The sequence below is a fragment of the Centropristis striata genome, chromosome 5 (genome assembly GCF_030273125.1).
Source record: "Centropristis striata isolate RG_2023a ecotype Rhode Island chromosome 5, C.striata_1.0, whole genome shotgun sequence".
Taxonomy (NCBI): Eukaryota; Metazoa; Chordata; class Actinopteri; order Perciformes; family Serranidae; genus Centropristis; species Centropristis striata.
In genome coordinates this window covers 1,727,595-1,744,712 of record NC_081521.1, presented here as the reverse complement: position 1 = coordinate 1,744,712, position 17,118 = coordinate 1,727,595, and the positions used below count along the sequence as shown (strand labels likewise).

Sequence of the window (17,118 nt, the reverse complement as noted above, 5' to 3'; positions counted from 1 at the left end):
CAAAAAGGCCTAACATGAGCACCTAAAAGAAATACAAAATTACCAAAATATACCTTAAATTACCAAAATTAAACGCAAAATGACAAAATAAAGACATAAAATGACAAAAAAAGGCCTAAAATTACCAAATAAGACATAAAATTACCAAAAATGACACAAAAAATCATAAAATGTCCAAAAAAAGACAGAAAATGACCAACAGCAGACGTAAAATGACCACAAAAAAATAAAAAAAAATGGCACAAAAAGCAACAAATTAAATTAAATGAAAAAAACCAACACAAATACCCCCCAAAACACCCCAAATTACTGAAAAAATCCCACACAAAATGACCAAAAACAGACGTAAAATGATGAAGAAAGATATGAACTGGCTGCTACTGATGACTAACATCATCCCACACACATAATAACCAAAAAGGCCTAAAATTAGCACCAGAAAGAAATACAAAATTACCAAAATAGACCTAAGGTTACCAAAAATAAATGCAAAATTACAAAATAAAGACATAAAATGACAAAAAGGGCCTAAATTGACCAAATAAGACATACAATTTACCAAAAATTGACACAAAAAAATCATAAAATGTACAAAAAAAGACAGAAAATGATCAACAGCAGATGTAAAATGGCCAAAAAATACATAAAACCGCACAAAAAGGAACAAAAAAGGCATTACGTGACAAAAACCCCACAAAATTTACCCCAACTTACCAAAACACACAACCAAAATGACCAAAAATAAATGTAAAAAGATCAAGTAAGTCATGAACTGGCTGCTACTGATGACTGATCTGGACTCATCTTTCCACTGAGACCCAGTTTATGTCATTCAGCCTGTTTGGACCTCAGGATGCACAAATATTCACATACAGGAGGAGAGAATGGAACATTGGTTCTACATGAGAAAAACTATGTTGGTTTTTACCTTAAACTGCATGTTATCAGCATAAAGAGGAGACTAGTGGATCACTGTTTTCATTCACATAGCAGGATAACTTTGCAGCGTTTTTCAACAACTTCCCGACATGGAATCTAACATATATTCTACAGATCTTATAGTTTCATATGATAACACATCTTCAGTAAACTCCTAAAAATGAGCCCGCTGCGCCCTCCGGAAAATAAAAATGCGGCTGTGACATAAGAACAGTAACAGGTCCGCGTCACTCTCTTACCTGGGAGATAAAAGTTATTCATCCGGCGGAGGAGGCGGACTACTTTCTCTGACCAGGCACTATTAGCCATTTCCCAAACTGTCAGTGAACGTCTCTTCTCTCGTCCACAAACAAGACCGGAGATCTTTATCTGGACTGGTTCTGGTTCACAGCTGGTTCCACTTGGGAACCTTCTGGATGGAGAACCTGGTTCAGAACTATAGATAGAACCATAGACTGGTCCAGAACTATAGACTGTTTATAGTCCAGAGCAGAGTCTTCCTCTTCTTCTTCTTCTGTGTGTTTTGGTTGGTAATTCAACCTAAAGGTGCATTACTGCCACCTCCAGGAGCCTCTATGAGCCAGACAGCAGGGCTCGTTGGGGAAAACCCCGAGTATTATTAGTGTTTATGTCGTTTTGTAAATATGTTAACTGTGATTTTTAATTAAATTGTGTTCGGTTCAATAAAGATGGTGTTAAAGTCACCTGAGTCTTTGATCTCTTTAGTGGTATAATCAGTCAATCAGACTTTATTTGTAGAGCACTTTTCATACAAGAGAAATGTAACACAAAGAGATTTACATAAAAAAGGAGAAAGTAATAATAATAATAAGAATAAGAATAATAAAACATGGAAACAAGCAAACACCCTCCATCCCATTAAAAACAAAGCACAAACTGAGGAAACACTGGAGGCAGCTTAGAAATTAATAAGATAATAAAGATAATAAAAATAAATAAATATAAAGTAAGGTAAGATAAAATAAAATAAAATAAAATAATAAACAAAAGTAAATAATAATAACAATATAAAGTAAAAGAGCTAGATAAAAAAGATGAAAAGAATAAAAATAAGTTAGATAATATAAATAAAAATAAAGGAAGGTAAGATAAAATGTAAAAAGTAAATAATAATAACAATAAAAAGTAAAAGAGCTAGATAAAAAAAGATGAAAAGAATAAAAATTAGTTAGATAAAATAATAAAGTAAGGTAAGATTAAAATAAAAAAATAAATAATAATAACAATAAAAAGTAAAAGAGCTAGATAAAAAAGGATGAAAATAATAAAAATAAGTTAGATAATATAAATAAAAAATAAAGTAAGGTAAGAAAAAAATTAAAAAGTAAATAATAATAACAATAACAAGTAAAAGAGCTAGATAAAAAAGATGAAAAGAATAAAAATAAGTTAGATAAAATAAATAAAAAATAAAGTAAGGTAAGATAACATTTTAAAAGTAAATAATAATATCAATAAAAAGTAAAAGAGCTAGATAAAAAAGATGAAAAGAATAAAAATTAGTTAGATAAAATAATAAAGTAAGGTAAGATAAAATTTAAAAAGTAAATAATAATAATAACAATAAAAAGTAAAAGAGCTAGATAAAAAAAGATGAAAAGAATAAAAATAAGTTAGATAAAATAAATAAAAATAAAGGAAGGTAAGATAAAATTTAAAAAGTAAATAATAATAACAATAAAAAGTAAAAGAGCTAGATAAAAAAAAGATGAAAAGAATAAAAATAAGTTAGATAATATAAATAAAAAATAAAGTAAGGTAAGATAAATTAAAAAAACGAAATAATAATAACAATAAAAAGTAAAAGAGCTAGATAAAAAAGATGAAAAGAATAAAAATTTGTTAGATAAAATAATAAAGTAAGGTAAGATTAAAATAAAAAAGTAAATGATAATAACAATATAAAGTAAAAGAGCTAGATAAAAAAAGATTAAAATAATAAAAATAAGTTAGATAATATAAATAAAAATAAAGGAAGGTAAGATAAAATTTAAAAAGTAAATAATAATAACAATAAAAAGTAAAAGAGCTAGATAAAAAAGATGAAAATAATAAAAATAAGTTAGATAAAATAAATAAAAATAAAGGAAGGTAAGATAAAATTTAAAAAGTAAATAATAATAACAATAAAAAGTAAAAGAGCTAGATAAAAAAGATGAAAAGAATAAAAATAAGTTAGATAATATAAATAAAAAATAAAGTAAGGTAAGATAAAATTTAAAAAGTAAATAATAATAACAATAAAAAGTAAAAGAGCTAGATAAAATAGATGAAAAGAATAAAATAAGTTAAATAATATAAATAAAAAATAAAGTAAGGTAAGATAAAATTTAAAAAGTAAATAATAATAATAACAATAAAAAGTAAAAGAGCTAGATAAAAAAAAGATGAAAAGAATAAAAATAAGTTAGATAATATAAATAAAAAATAAAGTAAGGTAAGATAAATTAAAAAAACTAAATAATAATAACAATAAAAAGTAAAAGAGCTAGATAAAAAAGATGAAAAGAATAAAAATTTGTTAGATAAAATAATAAAGTAAGGTAAGATTAAAATAAAAAAGTAAATGATAATAACAATATAAAGTAAAAGAGCTAGATAAAAAAAGATTAAAATAATAAAAATAAGTTAGATAAAATAAATAAAAAATAAAGTAAGGTAAGATAAAATTTAAAAAGTAAATAATAATAACAATAAAAAGTAAAAGAGCTAGATAAAAAAGATGAAAATAATAAAAATAAGTTAGATAAAATAAATAAAAATAAAGGAAGGTAAGATAAAATTAAATACAATAAAAAACAAAAGTAAGTTTTTTTTAATAAAAAAGAATATATAACCTGATGTACAAAGCACTTTGTACCTTGTCAGTGTGTCTGACATAATATTTTCTAGTAAGTAGTAAGTAAAATGTTACAAATGATTCAGTATAATAGCATTTTAAATCAGGATAGATAAAGTTATTTCATTTAGCAAAAAAAACAATGAACCATATTTTACTAGAATTCACTAAAGGCAAAAAAAACCCCTCGACATTAGTTCGAAAGGATGTTAACTATTTTGGCTTGATGAAAATGGGAATGACAAAAGCTTTTTTAAAGTTTTAATGCTTCTTTAAACTTCCTTATTTGTCATTTCACATTTTTACTGACATATCTTGTTATTGCACCTCTCTGCTGCTGTAAATCCATTGAATTCCAAGTTTATCTAATCTTGTTATATATGTATTTATGTTTAATTCTGATAACACATAAATATGCCCCTTATTTGTTTATATGCAGCCAATAATAATAATAATAATAGAAGTGTGCTTCACGGCTGTCATTTGCCATTGAGCAAATCAGGGGCCTGTTCCAGAAAGCAGAGCTTGGTTAAAACCCTGAGAATTAACCATAGACTGTATATGAATAAATAAATTAACCCTCTGGGGTCTCTGATGGTGGCGTCCTGATCAGATCATGTGACTTTTAACAACAAAACGAGGTCACATGGAGCGCTGCTATCAACTTCACTCCAAAGTTCAGACTGCAAACTTTCTCCCAGTTTTTGTTTTACATTACATTACATTACATGTCATTTAGCAGACGCTTTTGTCCAAAGCGACTTACAATAAGTGCATTCAACCTGATGGTACTAGACATAGACCATAGGAATCGAGTAAGTACATAACTTTAAGAGCTAACTGTCATTGCTAAGGAGTGCTATATGTTAAAGAAGAAAAGAAGAGAAAAGAAGAAGAAAATTTTTTTTTTTTTTTTTTTTTTTTAATATATATATATCTGTTAGGTGACCATGACTTAACCGAGGTATTGTTGGAAGAGATAGGTCTTCAGCCTGCGGCGGAAGATGTACAGGCTGTCTGAGGTCCTGATGTCGGTGGGGAGCTCGTTCCACCATTTGGGAGCCAAGACAGAGAAAAGTCTGGAAGAGGTTTTGAGGCGAGTTGACCCACGCAAGGTGGGAGTCGCCAGCTGTTTGGCTGATGCAGAGCGGAGAGGACGGGCAGGGGTGTAGAGTTTGACAAGGTCCTGGATGTAAGTAGGACCTGAACCGTTAGCAGCAGAGTACGCCAGAGCTAGAGTCTTGAAGCGTATCCGCGCAGCCACTGGTAGCCAGTGGAGGGAGCGGAGGAGGGGTGTTGTGTGTGAAAATTTGGGAAGATTGAAGACCAATCGAGCAGCTGCATTCTGGATGAGTTGTAGAGGTCGGATGGCTTTGGCAGGCAGACCTGCCATGAGGGAGTTGCAGTAGTCCAGGCGTGAGATGACCAGTGCCTGGACCAGGACCAGGACCAATGCCTGGACCAGGACCTGAGCTGCCTTCTGGGTGAGAAACGGGCGGATTCTCCTGATGTTATGCAGCAAGAATCTGCAAGATCTGGTGGTGGCGGTGATGTTTGTTGAGAGGGACAGTTGGTTGTCAAGAGTTACGCCAAGGTTTTTGGCGGTTTCTGTGGAGGCAACCACTGTGTCCTGGACAGTGATGTGGAAGTCAGTGGTGGGAGAGCCTTTCCCTGGGAGGTAAAGTAGCTCAGTCTTTCCCAGGTTGAGTTTGAGGTGGTGCGAGGACATCCACTGGGAGATGTCGGCCAGACATGCAGAGATACGTGCTGCTGCACGTGTTTCAGACTGGGGAAATGAGAAGATTAGCTGGGTGTCGTCGGCATAGCTATGATAGGAGAAGCCATGCGAGTGGATGAGGGAGCCAAGGGAGTTGGTGTAAATCGAGAAGAGGAGCGGACCAAGGACCGAGCCTTGAGGGACCCCGGTGGTGAGTAGACAGGGTTCTGAAACAGAACCCCTCCAAGTTACACGGAAGGTGCGGTCCTTGAGATAGGATTTGAGCAGAGAGAGGGCGGAGCCAGATACTCCCAGGTGATGAAGGGTGGAGATGAGGATCTGGTGATCCACAGCGTCAAAAGCTGCAGAAAGGTCCAGTAGAACCACAACAGATGAGAGAGAGGCCGCCTTCGCCTTGTGAAGCTGTTCAGTCACAGCGAGAAGGGCAGTCTCTGTTGAGTGGCCCTTCTTAAAACCAGACTGGTGAGGGTCAAGGAGGTTGTTCCCATGCAGATAGGAGGACAGCTGATTGAAGATAGCCCGTTCCAGAGTTTTGGAGAGGAACGGCAGGAGAGAGACGGGTCTGTAATTGTCCACTAAGGATGGGTCGAGGGTGGATCTCTTTAGGAGAGGATTCACCCTCGCTTCCTTCAGAGAGTTAGGAAAGCAGCCAGTAGTTAAGGAAGTGTTGACAAGATGGGAGAGGAACGGGAGGAGATCAGGAGCAATAGACTGAAACAGGTGGGAGGGAATAGGATCCAGCTGACAAGTGGTAGGACGGGCAGAGGTTACAAGGCTGAGCACTTGAGGAGGAGACAGTGGAGTGAATGCTGAGAGGGAGGGAGACACTGATGGGGAGGGAGGAGAGGCAGGTTGTGAGACTGGATGGGTAAATGACGAGCGTATGTCCTCAATCTTCTTCAGGAAATGGTTGACAAAGTGGGTTGGTAGGAGGGAGGAGGTAGGAGGGGGAGTTGGAGGGACCAGGAGGTTTGTAAAGATGGAGTAGAGCTTCTTGGGGTTGGAGAATGAGGATTGGATTTTGGTCTGATAGAAAGAGCTTTTTTCGGCTGAGATTAAAGATGAGAAGGCAGCAAGAAGAGATTGGTAGTTGTGTAGGTCATCAGGGTGTTTAGTTTGACATTCCTAGCTCATGTAAAACCAAAGATATGATCGTTTTAATGTGATAGAACAGAAATATTAGAGCGTTGGTGGAGCTCTCTGTGTCATTTCACACATAGTTTGTTTTGAAGAGTTGCAGCTAACAAGGAGAAAAAACTATAAATATACATGTTTTTATGGGGCTTTTTTGTATATAGTTTTATTATATTTAAATTTTTACCTTTTTATATGTTCATATTTGTATCCTATGTTTACATTTTCAAGTTCCAAAACAGTTCATTGAGCATATTTGTGGTTTTTATTGTAGTAAATAGTATCATTTTTCAACTCGGATTTCATGATTTTTGTGTATTTTTGGGCTCAATATGTTGATCAAGTAGGTTAAAGTGAGAAAATAACTGTCAGATCATATGGGTGAAGAAAAAATGGAACTAAATATGGGTATAGTAAACATTTTGTGGTACATGAAGGGCAAAATCAAAAGTATTCAAAAACGGCCAAAATAAGCAAAAGACCCCAGAGGGTTAATGTGGAAATTGTTATTTTTTTGGGGGGGAAAGAAGTGTAAACAACATTATTGTTTTCAGCAGACTATTTATTATGATATATTATTTTTCCTGACAGTCTATTTGTATGTCTTAATATGTGTCTCATTGGGATCATTAAGTGGAATTTAGTGCTACACTTGATTTTGTGTCATTGTGGACTGTGGATTTTGACAGCATACTTTCTTTAAGAAGACAGTTTGTCATGAACAGCCAACAAATCTCACTGTGTGTATGTGAGTAGTGTATTAAGAAGAGCTTTAACTTTCATTGCTGCTCATTGTTAGTCCTGCTAGGTAGGACTGTTTCTGGGAAACGGGGTGTTAAATGTCATATATACACCAGAGCTTGTTATCATTTTGTTAAAAAAGAAAATGGATCATATATGAAACATGATCTCCAGGTCCTGACTCATAACTTTTATAGTTGTTAAACATTAACTTGGCTGTTCATCAGATGTCGTTGTGTTCACTGACCTGCCCACTCTGAGAGGAAAGGTTGTCTCAGGTGAGTTTGGCTTCAGTGCTGAGATTACTAATCCCCAGGTGTTTGAAGACGACTAAGGACTGGTGACCATCTGAAGAGAACATATTCTTTCTTGCACAGCTCCATGATGGGTTAGGGTTTCAATCCAAGATAACAGCCCCAGCCTGAGCCCCAGCTGCCTCAGGTAAGTCATGACATGCAATGAACTGTTTGAATAAATTGTTTGTAGAAAGATCAACCACAATGCTATAAAGATGGTCCAATGATAGATTATTACTCAAGTCAGATCTTGTCCCTGCATGCCATTAAAAATAATAATACTGCATATGACTTAATTAATCAGTGTAACGTTTTTACACTCAAAAATATTGAGTTGATTTGAAAGCTCTCAAATCGGTTCAACAAAACATGAGTAATGAGTACATTTAAGTCATATTTTGATTCAGTACATCTGAATGAATAAACTTGGCTTAATTACCAGTGAATTGTAACTGAAAAATTATGTTAACCGTATGGAAAACTGAGTAAATATAATTGAAAATATTTGTACGATATAGCTGCAAATTTGCTTATGATTTACTTTAAAAAATTTGTTGTACTGACTGATTTTACACTTATTTTACACTTATTATTACAAATATTTAAACCATGTAATCTGTGAGTCAAAAATTAATTTATTTTGAAGAAGTAAACTTAATTTATATGGGTATTTTACACAAAAAGATTCCTGTTGGAGTTCTACTAATGAATTTTGATGTAGTCAACTCAAATACTCATCATGATGATATTCAGCAGTTATATTTGATTTAGCTCTAGTAGAAGCACCTCTAACAGGGTCGACCAGAACATTCTATACCACTTGGCAACCATTTTTGTCTTTGTTAAAGTAATGGCAGCTACTTATTGTTTGCTATTAATAACTATACTAACAGTTTGCCAACAGTGTCTGATGTTGACTGATACTAAGACATTTATTGATGCATTTTATTATTCTGTAAATGGATCAGAGTCCAAAGACGTCAAATCATCTTATGATAAACATTACAGCAGCTATAAAACAAAAAGCAATTAAAAAAATCAAAAGAAGTTTTATTACCAAAGTTAAAATATAACACGTTTTTATGCCAAGAAGATTAAGATCACTTGCTTTTTTTATTCTTTATTTCATCTTTTTACAGTATGATTTGAACAAAAATGAGAACATTGGAGAAACATTTTGTTTGTAAAGAGGAAAAAAGTACAATAATAGACATGTAAGCATGCTGTCATACATTACATATACCACTGGACTTGCATAAATATGGAAAATATTTAAACAAAAAATGGCCATTTTGGGGAAATATACACTTTACATATCTGCCATATTTCATCAAACTTATTTACTTGAAGCTTCAGTGCGAAAGTCATTCTTTTTATTACAAAAAAATCATAAATGATATCGTATCATTCTCCTATAGATGGAGTGTCCAGCTGAAGCCATTTCCTTGCATGGTCTTTCTGGCAGCAACACTGAGTATGCCAAATAGATGTTTTCTTTCAATATCTTTGGATGTTAAATGTAATCACCCAAAACAGTGATCACGCCCTTTAAAGGTAGCTATATTCCCAAATATAGTCACTAATTCTGTGTGGATTAAGATTAATATTCCCTTATTAGTCCCACAATGGGGGAATTCAAACTCTGTATTTAACCCAAACTTTCCCCTCCCTCACACACCAGTGAACACACCATGTTTAGGAGCAGATTTACACCAAAAAGGGCGTTTGGACAAACCCAGAACAAAGTTTAACCATGCCTGACCTTATATGGTGGTGATTGGCTTCCTGGGAGGGGCCTGAGTCGGGCAGCTTTTGAGCAGGTGTGATTTAAAAATCTGCAAAGACACTTCAGCTAAACAAGATCACATGCTTTTCAAACAAACAAGCAAACTGTATTATTTCTGAACATGTTTTTTTTCTTTATATCCAAGGATTTTACATACAGATATTTTCTGCAGAATTAGATTTTCTTTGTCTCAGATCTATGAAATGTTTCTGAGCACACTTATGTGATGTTATCTTAAATTTTATTAATATTATAAATTTGTATTGAAAAATGTATAATTTTCCCAAAGTCCCAAAAGGCCTTTTTACCAATTTGACCCCCAAAAAAGTAAATGTACTAGTTACATTTCACCACTGCTTTTGAATGAACAAAACTAATGTGAGCATAATCAAGTGGCCCTCCAAACATTAGTTCAAACAGTGTATAACTTTCATAATTATTAGTATTAGTTATGGATTTTAAAATAACATTTCATTTTAATTGTGTTCCCAGCAGAATATTTGTATATGGTGCTATTATATCTTTTTTTTCTCTTTGTTAAAAAATCAAATTAAAACAGGTGATATAGGTAACAGACTGTCCATTTCCTCACTTCTAACGTTAACAGCTGCCCACTCATAAATGTAATCAAACCAATGTGTCTAATCATAAGAACATTCTTGGTTTATGAGTAAAAGGTGGTTGTTATTAATCCCCAGGTGTTTGCTGACCACCCAGGACAGATTATATTCTGAAGAGAATATATTCCTTCTTGTGATATACTTTGAAAGCTCCATGATGGGAGATCTACTGTACGATCCACAATAACAGCTACAGCTGCCTCAGGTAAGTCATGACATGCAATGAATGTTTTAAATTAATTGTTTTGAAGGTTTGATGAATTCTAGAAAGTTAATTCCCAATGCTATAAAGTCTTCCACGCTGTCTGGTGATGACTGATACGAAGACATTATTGAGTCTGAAGTCCAGATCCAACATGAACAAGGAAGCCCAATCATGTTTTTGATAAACATTACAGCAGCTATAAAACATGATTACTATTGCAAGTTTTACCACCATCGGTAACACATTAATTTTAACTGTTCCTGCTGTACAATACAATTTACCATATAACACATTTTTATGCCAAGGTTGTTAAGATCACATGCTTTTTATTTTTTTACATTTATGAAGTATTTTCTTGTCAATTATATGGCAAAACAGCGTTTCTTTTGATGGAAAACGTTTTATTTATACAGTAAAAAATTGAATAAAATAGCAATCTTAAACATGAAATCAACAGTAGAAATATTTTTTTACCGTTATATTAAAAAAAGTTGCACCGTATTTATTACGGTAAAGTCCTGGCAACCACAGCTGCTGGTTTCAACAGTTTTTTGGGTTTTTTTTTTACAGTGCACCTTCACCAAAAAAGCAGTTTTTTGAAAGCTTTTGTTTGTGTGTGTTGGGAGCTTTACTGTAACATGGTGCAGCAGCATATGAACCAGACACTTGAACATGTTCTGCTCCTCTCTTTAGGTTTTCAAACTCAGTCGTCAGTTTCCAGCAGAGTGACATCATGGCGGCTGCAGCACCAGGTGAGTCCAGTCAGACTGTGAAACAGTGATTCTCTTTGTTGTTCATATACTAAAAGTCTGCGAATTATTCAGCCTTATGCAGTGTTTACTTTGTAAAAGATTAATTTTCCTTCAGTGCAGTTTCCTTTAATTAAAGTTAATTTTGAATTTATATTTTTTCAGAACAGTGCAAAGCCAACAGAGTTCCATTGTATTGGTAATTTGTTGTTTTTAACATACTGTATGATATCAGGAAAAAAGAAAAAACACTGGCAAACCAGGGCTCTATAGTGCAAGTAGCAAGACATGCTAACCGGAAAAATAATTTATGCTAAATGAGTAAAATAAAATTTAACAAATTAATCAGATCCTCTTGTCACAGTGAAGAAAAGCACATTGCTATAGTTCAGAATTTCTGTAGCATTAGAGAAAGGTGGAATGGACAAGCTAACATAGCTAAATAGCCAGCCGCTAAGCGAATAAACATCCATCCACACATTCCTGCGTGTCTGTAAAAATGTATATAATCATTTATTAGTAGTATATTTGTAATTTGGTTAAAACTATTGTTAAAAGTGTATTCAAAATGTGAAAGGAATCATTCATAAAGGTTAAAATAGTTTGATAAAAGAGTGAGGTACAATAAATAAGATTAAAACGACACAAAGGTACATGGTTAAATATTTCATTCTATTTTGAAGAAATTCATCGGTAGATAAGAAGTACTGTTTGAGAAGAACTGTGATCCAGGTCATTTGTTTGGTTGAGGTGTGATTGACAGGTTGAGACAGGAAGTGGGAGCATGTGTGTGTTTTTGGGGAAAACTTGACAGAGAAAAAAAGAGAGACGACGACGCGACGAGGCGGGACAAGGATGGCCTTGAGTGTGAAAGTCTACAGATACAAGTTAAGTGTGTAGTTTTCAGTGTCTAAGAGACTGTCTGCTCGGACACTGAAGCTACTGCTGTTTAGTGTTCAGCTCGAGAAGTTTCTGCTCGGAACTACTATCGAAGCTGCACTGTTTTTAGCTTAGCCCAGCTACTGAGCTAACTCGTAGTGTGTTGTTAGCATTCGCTATCAAAGCCAACGGACTAATGCTGCGTTCGATTGCACTCAGAACTCGGAAAGATCCGAGTTGGAAATTCCGACTTCCGAGGTAAATGTGTTTCATTGCTCAACCTCTGAAAACATGGCCACAGCAAGTTGATGTTTGTTTTGATGTCTTTCGAGCATTTAAAAATTATTCTGGGGAAGAACATCAGCTACCTGGTACAACATCCAGTTAAATGGTTGTGTCCTCTCTCGGTCCAAATATAGGGTGGAATTGTGGTCTGCAAATACTTAAGAGACAAAAATATAATTAAATCTTATCAATTTCCTGGATATAATAAAAAGAAGTGCAGTATTACATCTTATAGACTAATGTAGTTTACATATGGGAAAAACTATAATATTTTTTATACTTTTACTGAGCTTTTTCGCCCCTACTATGCTCACACAAACTCTTTAATTAACAGAGTGGGAGTGTAAATACCACTACAAAGTAATCCTACACTTTTAGTAACACAAATGATAAATTAAACGACACATAACAGACTAAATGTTGAAGATAAAGTCACTGTTTTCCACGTATTTCCGACCTTTGGGTCGGAGGTAGCACTTTTCCTTTACTGTTCCCTGATCGTTGGGAGTAATGTTGGATTTCCTCGCACTCAAAAGTCACCATATCAAACCTGCAAAGGGGTTTATTTTGTTTTTGCCGGCTGTGTGTATGTGTGTGTGTGAGCCCACTGAGATGTGTTTGTATTACTGAAAGTTACTAAAATCTAAATATTTGGGGGTTGAATGTAATTTGAGTAACTTGAAGGTATTTTTGAAACTTAAAGGAGTAGCCTGCATATATTTTTGGGGGAACTTAAAAGTGTTTCTTGTTCACTGAAAAGGTATTTTTCATTTCATGATCTAGCCTAAGTGTTGTGATAAAAAAAAGACAACAAAGAATTTACTTTAAACATATTTTCAGTTAAAATGTATTGGTGTTTTGTTTGAATGCATTTAATAATTGAAGTAAATATTTTTTTAATTTTTCTTTAAAGAGAGTGATATTTCCTTTGCTGGAGTTAAAAGTAAGCCTAGTGACTGCCTAAAGGATAGTTATCATTGAACTATTGTTGTTTAGAGTATCTGGAAAGTGTTGAAGCAACACAAAACAATTTAAAGTCACTATATTTCATGTTTTAGGAGAAAGACACTCAGATAAAAAACATTTTATTTACCGCCCTATGGTTAAAAGGTGAATTCATCTAGGTGTATCAGTTGATTGTGTATTAAAAAACGAAATCCAAATCACTATTGAAAAATGACTTATAAATTAGGGTTAAAATACAATTAACGAACCCAAAAGCCTGCCGTTAGTAAAAGGTCTATTGAGGGGAGTGAGTGCTACATATTATTTTTCCTGACAGTCTGTTTGTATACTTAATACGTGTCTCACTGGGATCTTCAAGTATCTACACTGACAACCAGTACATATCCCTCTGGACCTGCTGTACAAACACTGTCCAGAGAACCACAAAGCTGGAATTTAGTACTACACTTGATTTTGTGTCATTGTGGACTGTGGATTTTGACAGCATACTTTCTTGTCACATCTACTATGAAGAGGAAGAATGAGTAGAAGAGCCAACAAATCTCACTGGGCCTCATTCATGAAACGTTAGTAGATTTGTGCGTAGATTTGCACATAAAAGCCTACGCTACTAAAAACCTACTCCGGATTCATGAACGCCGCGGGAAACTCAGATCTGATCGTAAACACGTGTGTATGATCATGAATGCCAATCCATCGTAAGGTGGCAGCGCGCTCCCGATAATCAGCAATTAGCATGAACCCCGCCCATGAATTGCTAATGACCACCATATAAGGAGGTGTGTAGAGGCATCCTGTCGACCTGTCAGTCATGGCACAAAGAAAAAAAGAACGAGAAAGAAAAAAGAATTTTTCCGAAGCGGAGATTGAAGTTATTTTGGGAGAAGTGGAGTCCAAAAAAAAATTGTATTTTCATCTGTTAGTAGTGGTGTGACAGGGACAGGCAAAGCGAAAGCGTGGAGGGAGGTGACGGACGCAGTAAATGTGGTTCCTGTAGTGCAAAGAACTACAGCAGAGGTTAAACGTAAATGGTTTGACATTAAACTTGACGCAAAGAAACGCATTAGCGCACACAAAAAAAGTACATCTGCCACAGGAGGAGGACGCTCAGAGTCCAAATACCCCGTTGGTGCGCTCTACAACGGCCCGAGTAGCCGCGTGCGCCTCATTGTATGCTCCTGTGGTGTCTGCGGGCTGGCCAGTGGGGTCATAAGCCACGGCGTCAGTGGGTAACCCCTATCCCCTATGGATATAGAAAGGTAAGTCCATATATAACACACACATGTGATTATGCAGGCTATATTCTTACCAATGAGCCAGCCGTCTCTCACAGCTCCATCCTCCAAACGCGTGCCAACTGCGCAATTACGCAGGATGACTGCGTCATGCGTCCCACCGGGCCACCATGCCACAACGTTTAACAACACACACTTTGCGTCACAGATCAGTTGCACATTCACGGAATGAAAGTTTTTCCGGTTAATGTAAGCAAATGCATCACCGGATGGAGCCTTGATGCGTACGTGTGTGCAGTCTATGGCACCGATAACACCTGGCATGTTTGCAACTGCGCTGAACCCCTGCATTACTTCTGTCTGCCGTTGTGCGCCATATGGAAATTGGATATACTCTGGCATTAATTTAATGATACCTCTGAGAACTGCAGGCAGGATGCGTCAATTTACATAGATAATTCACAATTATGAGTTTAATCTGAATCTTAATCCCGCCAATTGCCAACTAATTTAACTAAATATGTTATATTTTTAATCGTTTGCCATGTTTATATCACATGTTTCAAAGGCATCTGCGTATTGTGTACATAACAGAACGCATTATGAATTAAAATTGTAATTTCCAACAGTGACGAGCATTATTTATATGCGTTCTTAAATTTACACAAGCACTACGTGTGGTCAGCAGCATGTGTAGATTTTGTTAGTAGCTACGAAAAGATCGGAGCTACTAAAATATTGATGAATGCGGAGATGCACGTAAATTTCCGTCTGCGAACGGTTTACACACAAATTCGTTCTGCTCACGTTTCATGAATGAGGCCCACTGTGTGTATGTGAGTAGTGTATTAAGAAGAGCTTTAACTTTCATTGCTGCTTAATGTTAGTCCTGCTAGGTAGGACTGTTTCTGGGTAACGGGGTGTTAAATGTCATATATACACCAGTGCTTGTTATCATTTTGTTAAAAAAAGAAAATGGATCATATATGAAACAGGATCTCCAGGTCCAGACTCATAACTTTTATAGTTGTTAAACATTAACTTAGCTGTTGATCAGATGTCGTTGTGTTCACTGACCTGTCCACTCTGAGAGGAAAGGTTGTCTCAGGTGAGTTTGGCTTCAGTGCTGAGATTATAATGAAGAGAATCTCACCTGGAATATACTCAAACAAATGTGTCTAATTGATTTAGGAGTAAAAAGTGTTACTAATCCCCAGGTGTTTGATGACGACTAAGGACTGGTGATCATCTGAGGAGAATATATTCTTTTGAATATTCTTTATGCATATATGCTTTGCACTGTCCTAAAAAATATAAATTCAAAAGTAACTTTGATTAAAGGAAACTGCTAGCCTGGCTAACACCAGACTATTCTCAAATGAGGGCTAGTCTGGCAACCTACAATGCATTTCTCCGTAGAGGAGGCGTGGTTTACGATCCTCCAGAGCCGTTTATTGGACGCTTAGAATGTCTATCAAAGCGTCTGTAGGTAGCTCTTAGCCAATCAGATCAGTTATACCAGATGACGTAGTAGAGCAACAGAGATGGACGTTTGTTGTGTGTGTGTCTGTGAGAGAGTGTTGCTGCTGCTTTGCTTCTCCAGTTCTCGCTTTCTGCAAGATTATTTATTTTCACGCTTTATTCCCCCTCATGTCATTCAGCCACACACATCCACTGATTTTATGGGCAACAAACAAGCTGCTGCGGGTCTCTGGAGGCTCCGCTGTCCCCCGATTCGGAGCCAGATCACCGGCGGTGACCACCAGACACAGCAGAGTCATAGCGGAGCCGCCAAGAGACCTTTCGCCTTTCAACTTTCGCTCTAAACTATTCAAAACACCATCTACAGCTAAAGAGAGTTTCGCGTCTGCAGCAGCCATGTTGGATCCGGAAAACTACAAGCTTCCAAGTGCCGAGTAGTACGCGTCATCGTCTTGCCGTCCCTCCCCGCTCTGTGATTGGATCCATAAAACAGGGCTAAGAAACTGCCGTGGTTTCCAGACTGGATGGAGGTTTGAAATTAAATTCGAGCGCGCAAGGCAGTCTGGGTATACCCAGGCTAGGAAACTGCATCAGTGAGGCTTCAAACAGTTCAAACTACTGAAGGAAAATTAATCTTTTACAACGTAAACACTGCAAAAGGCTGAATAATTCACAAACTTTTAGTATATGAACAACAAAGAATGTATTCTTGTAGTGCTTTTTTTGTCATACAAGTTATTCTCTCCATTTCCCACTTTTCAATTGTCATTATGACCAAATATTATATGTATTGCAGGTAAAGAATATTGCTTATTTTTTTCTTGCTAAACTAAGAATAATTTCGTAAGTAATTTATGGAGTATATATTATATATGTTCATATCCCTCTCCCCCTGTGATGACAGCAGCAGGTCAAAGGGATTTTTAATGAAGTATTAAAGTAATGTATCTGAGTTTTACCTGCAGACTCTCACTCTGGATCAAAAGGCAGATTACATGGGAATTTATCACTGTTCTGTGTTCTTACAGTGTCCAATGATTCACAACCTGTGAAGAAGAGAAGAAGCTTGGAATGGCTACCACCTTACAGTGAGTTAAACTGACCTGAGTAGGATATTCTTCTGTATAGTATATATAAACTAGAAAATTTCCTCGGGGGAAATTCTGAAAGGGCCACGGGGGCTACTGCCAGTGTGTGTACACT

At 35.6% G+C, this 17,118-nt stretch overlaps 1 protein-coding gene and 1 long non-coding RNA gene across 2 annotated transcripts in view; one reads left to right on the top strand and one right to left on the bottom strand.

The window, feature by feature from the left end:
• Positions 1–1,441, bottom strand: part of tpk2 (thiamin pyrophosphokinase 2) — a 14,256-nt gene extending 12,815 nt beyond the window's left edge. The window contains exon 1 of the mRNA XM_059334161.1: positions 1,179–1,441. Coding sequence (XP_059190144.1) covers positions 1,179–1,248 — 70 coding nt within the window. The 5' untranslated portion in view covers positions 1,249–1,441. The remainder of the gene's footprint in view (positions 1–1,178) is intronic.
• Positions 1,442–10,195: 8,754 nt separating this feature from the next.
• LOC131972348 (uncharacterized) lies at positions 10,196–17,003 on the top strand. The gene is made up of 3 exons (XR_009394458.1): positions 10,196–10,319; positions 11,013–11,071; positions 16,944–17,003. It is a non-coding gene; the product is annotated as an uncharacterized LOC131972348 (long non-coding RNA).
• The last annotated feature ends 115 nt before the right edge of the window (positions 17,004–17,118 follow it).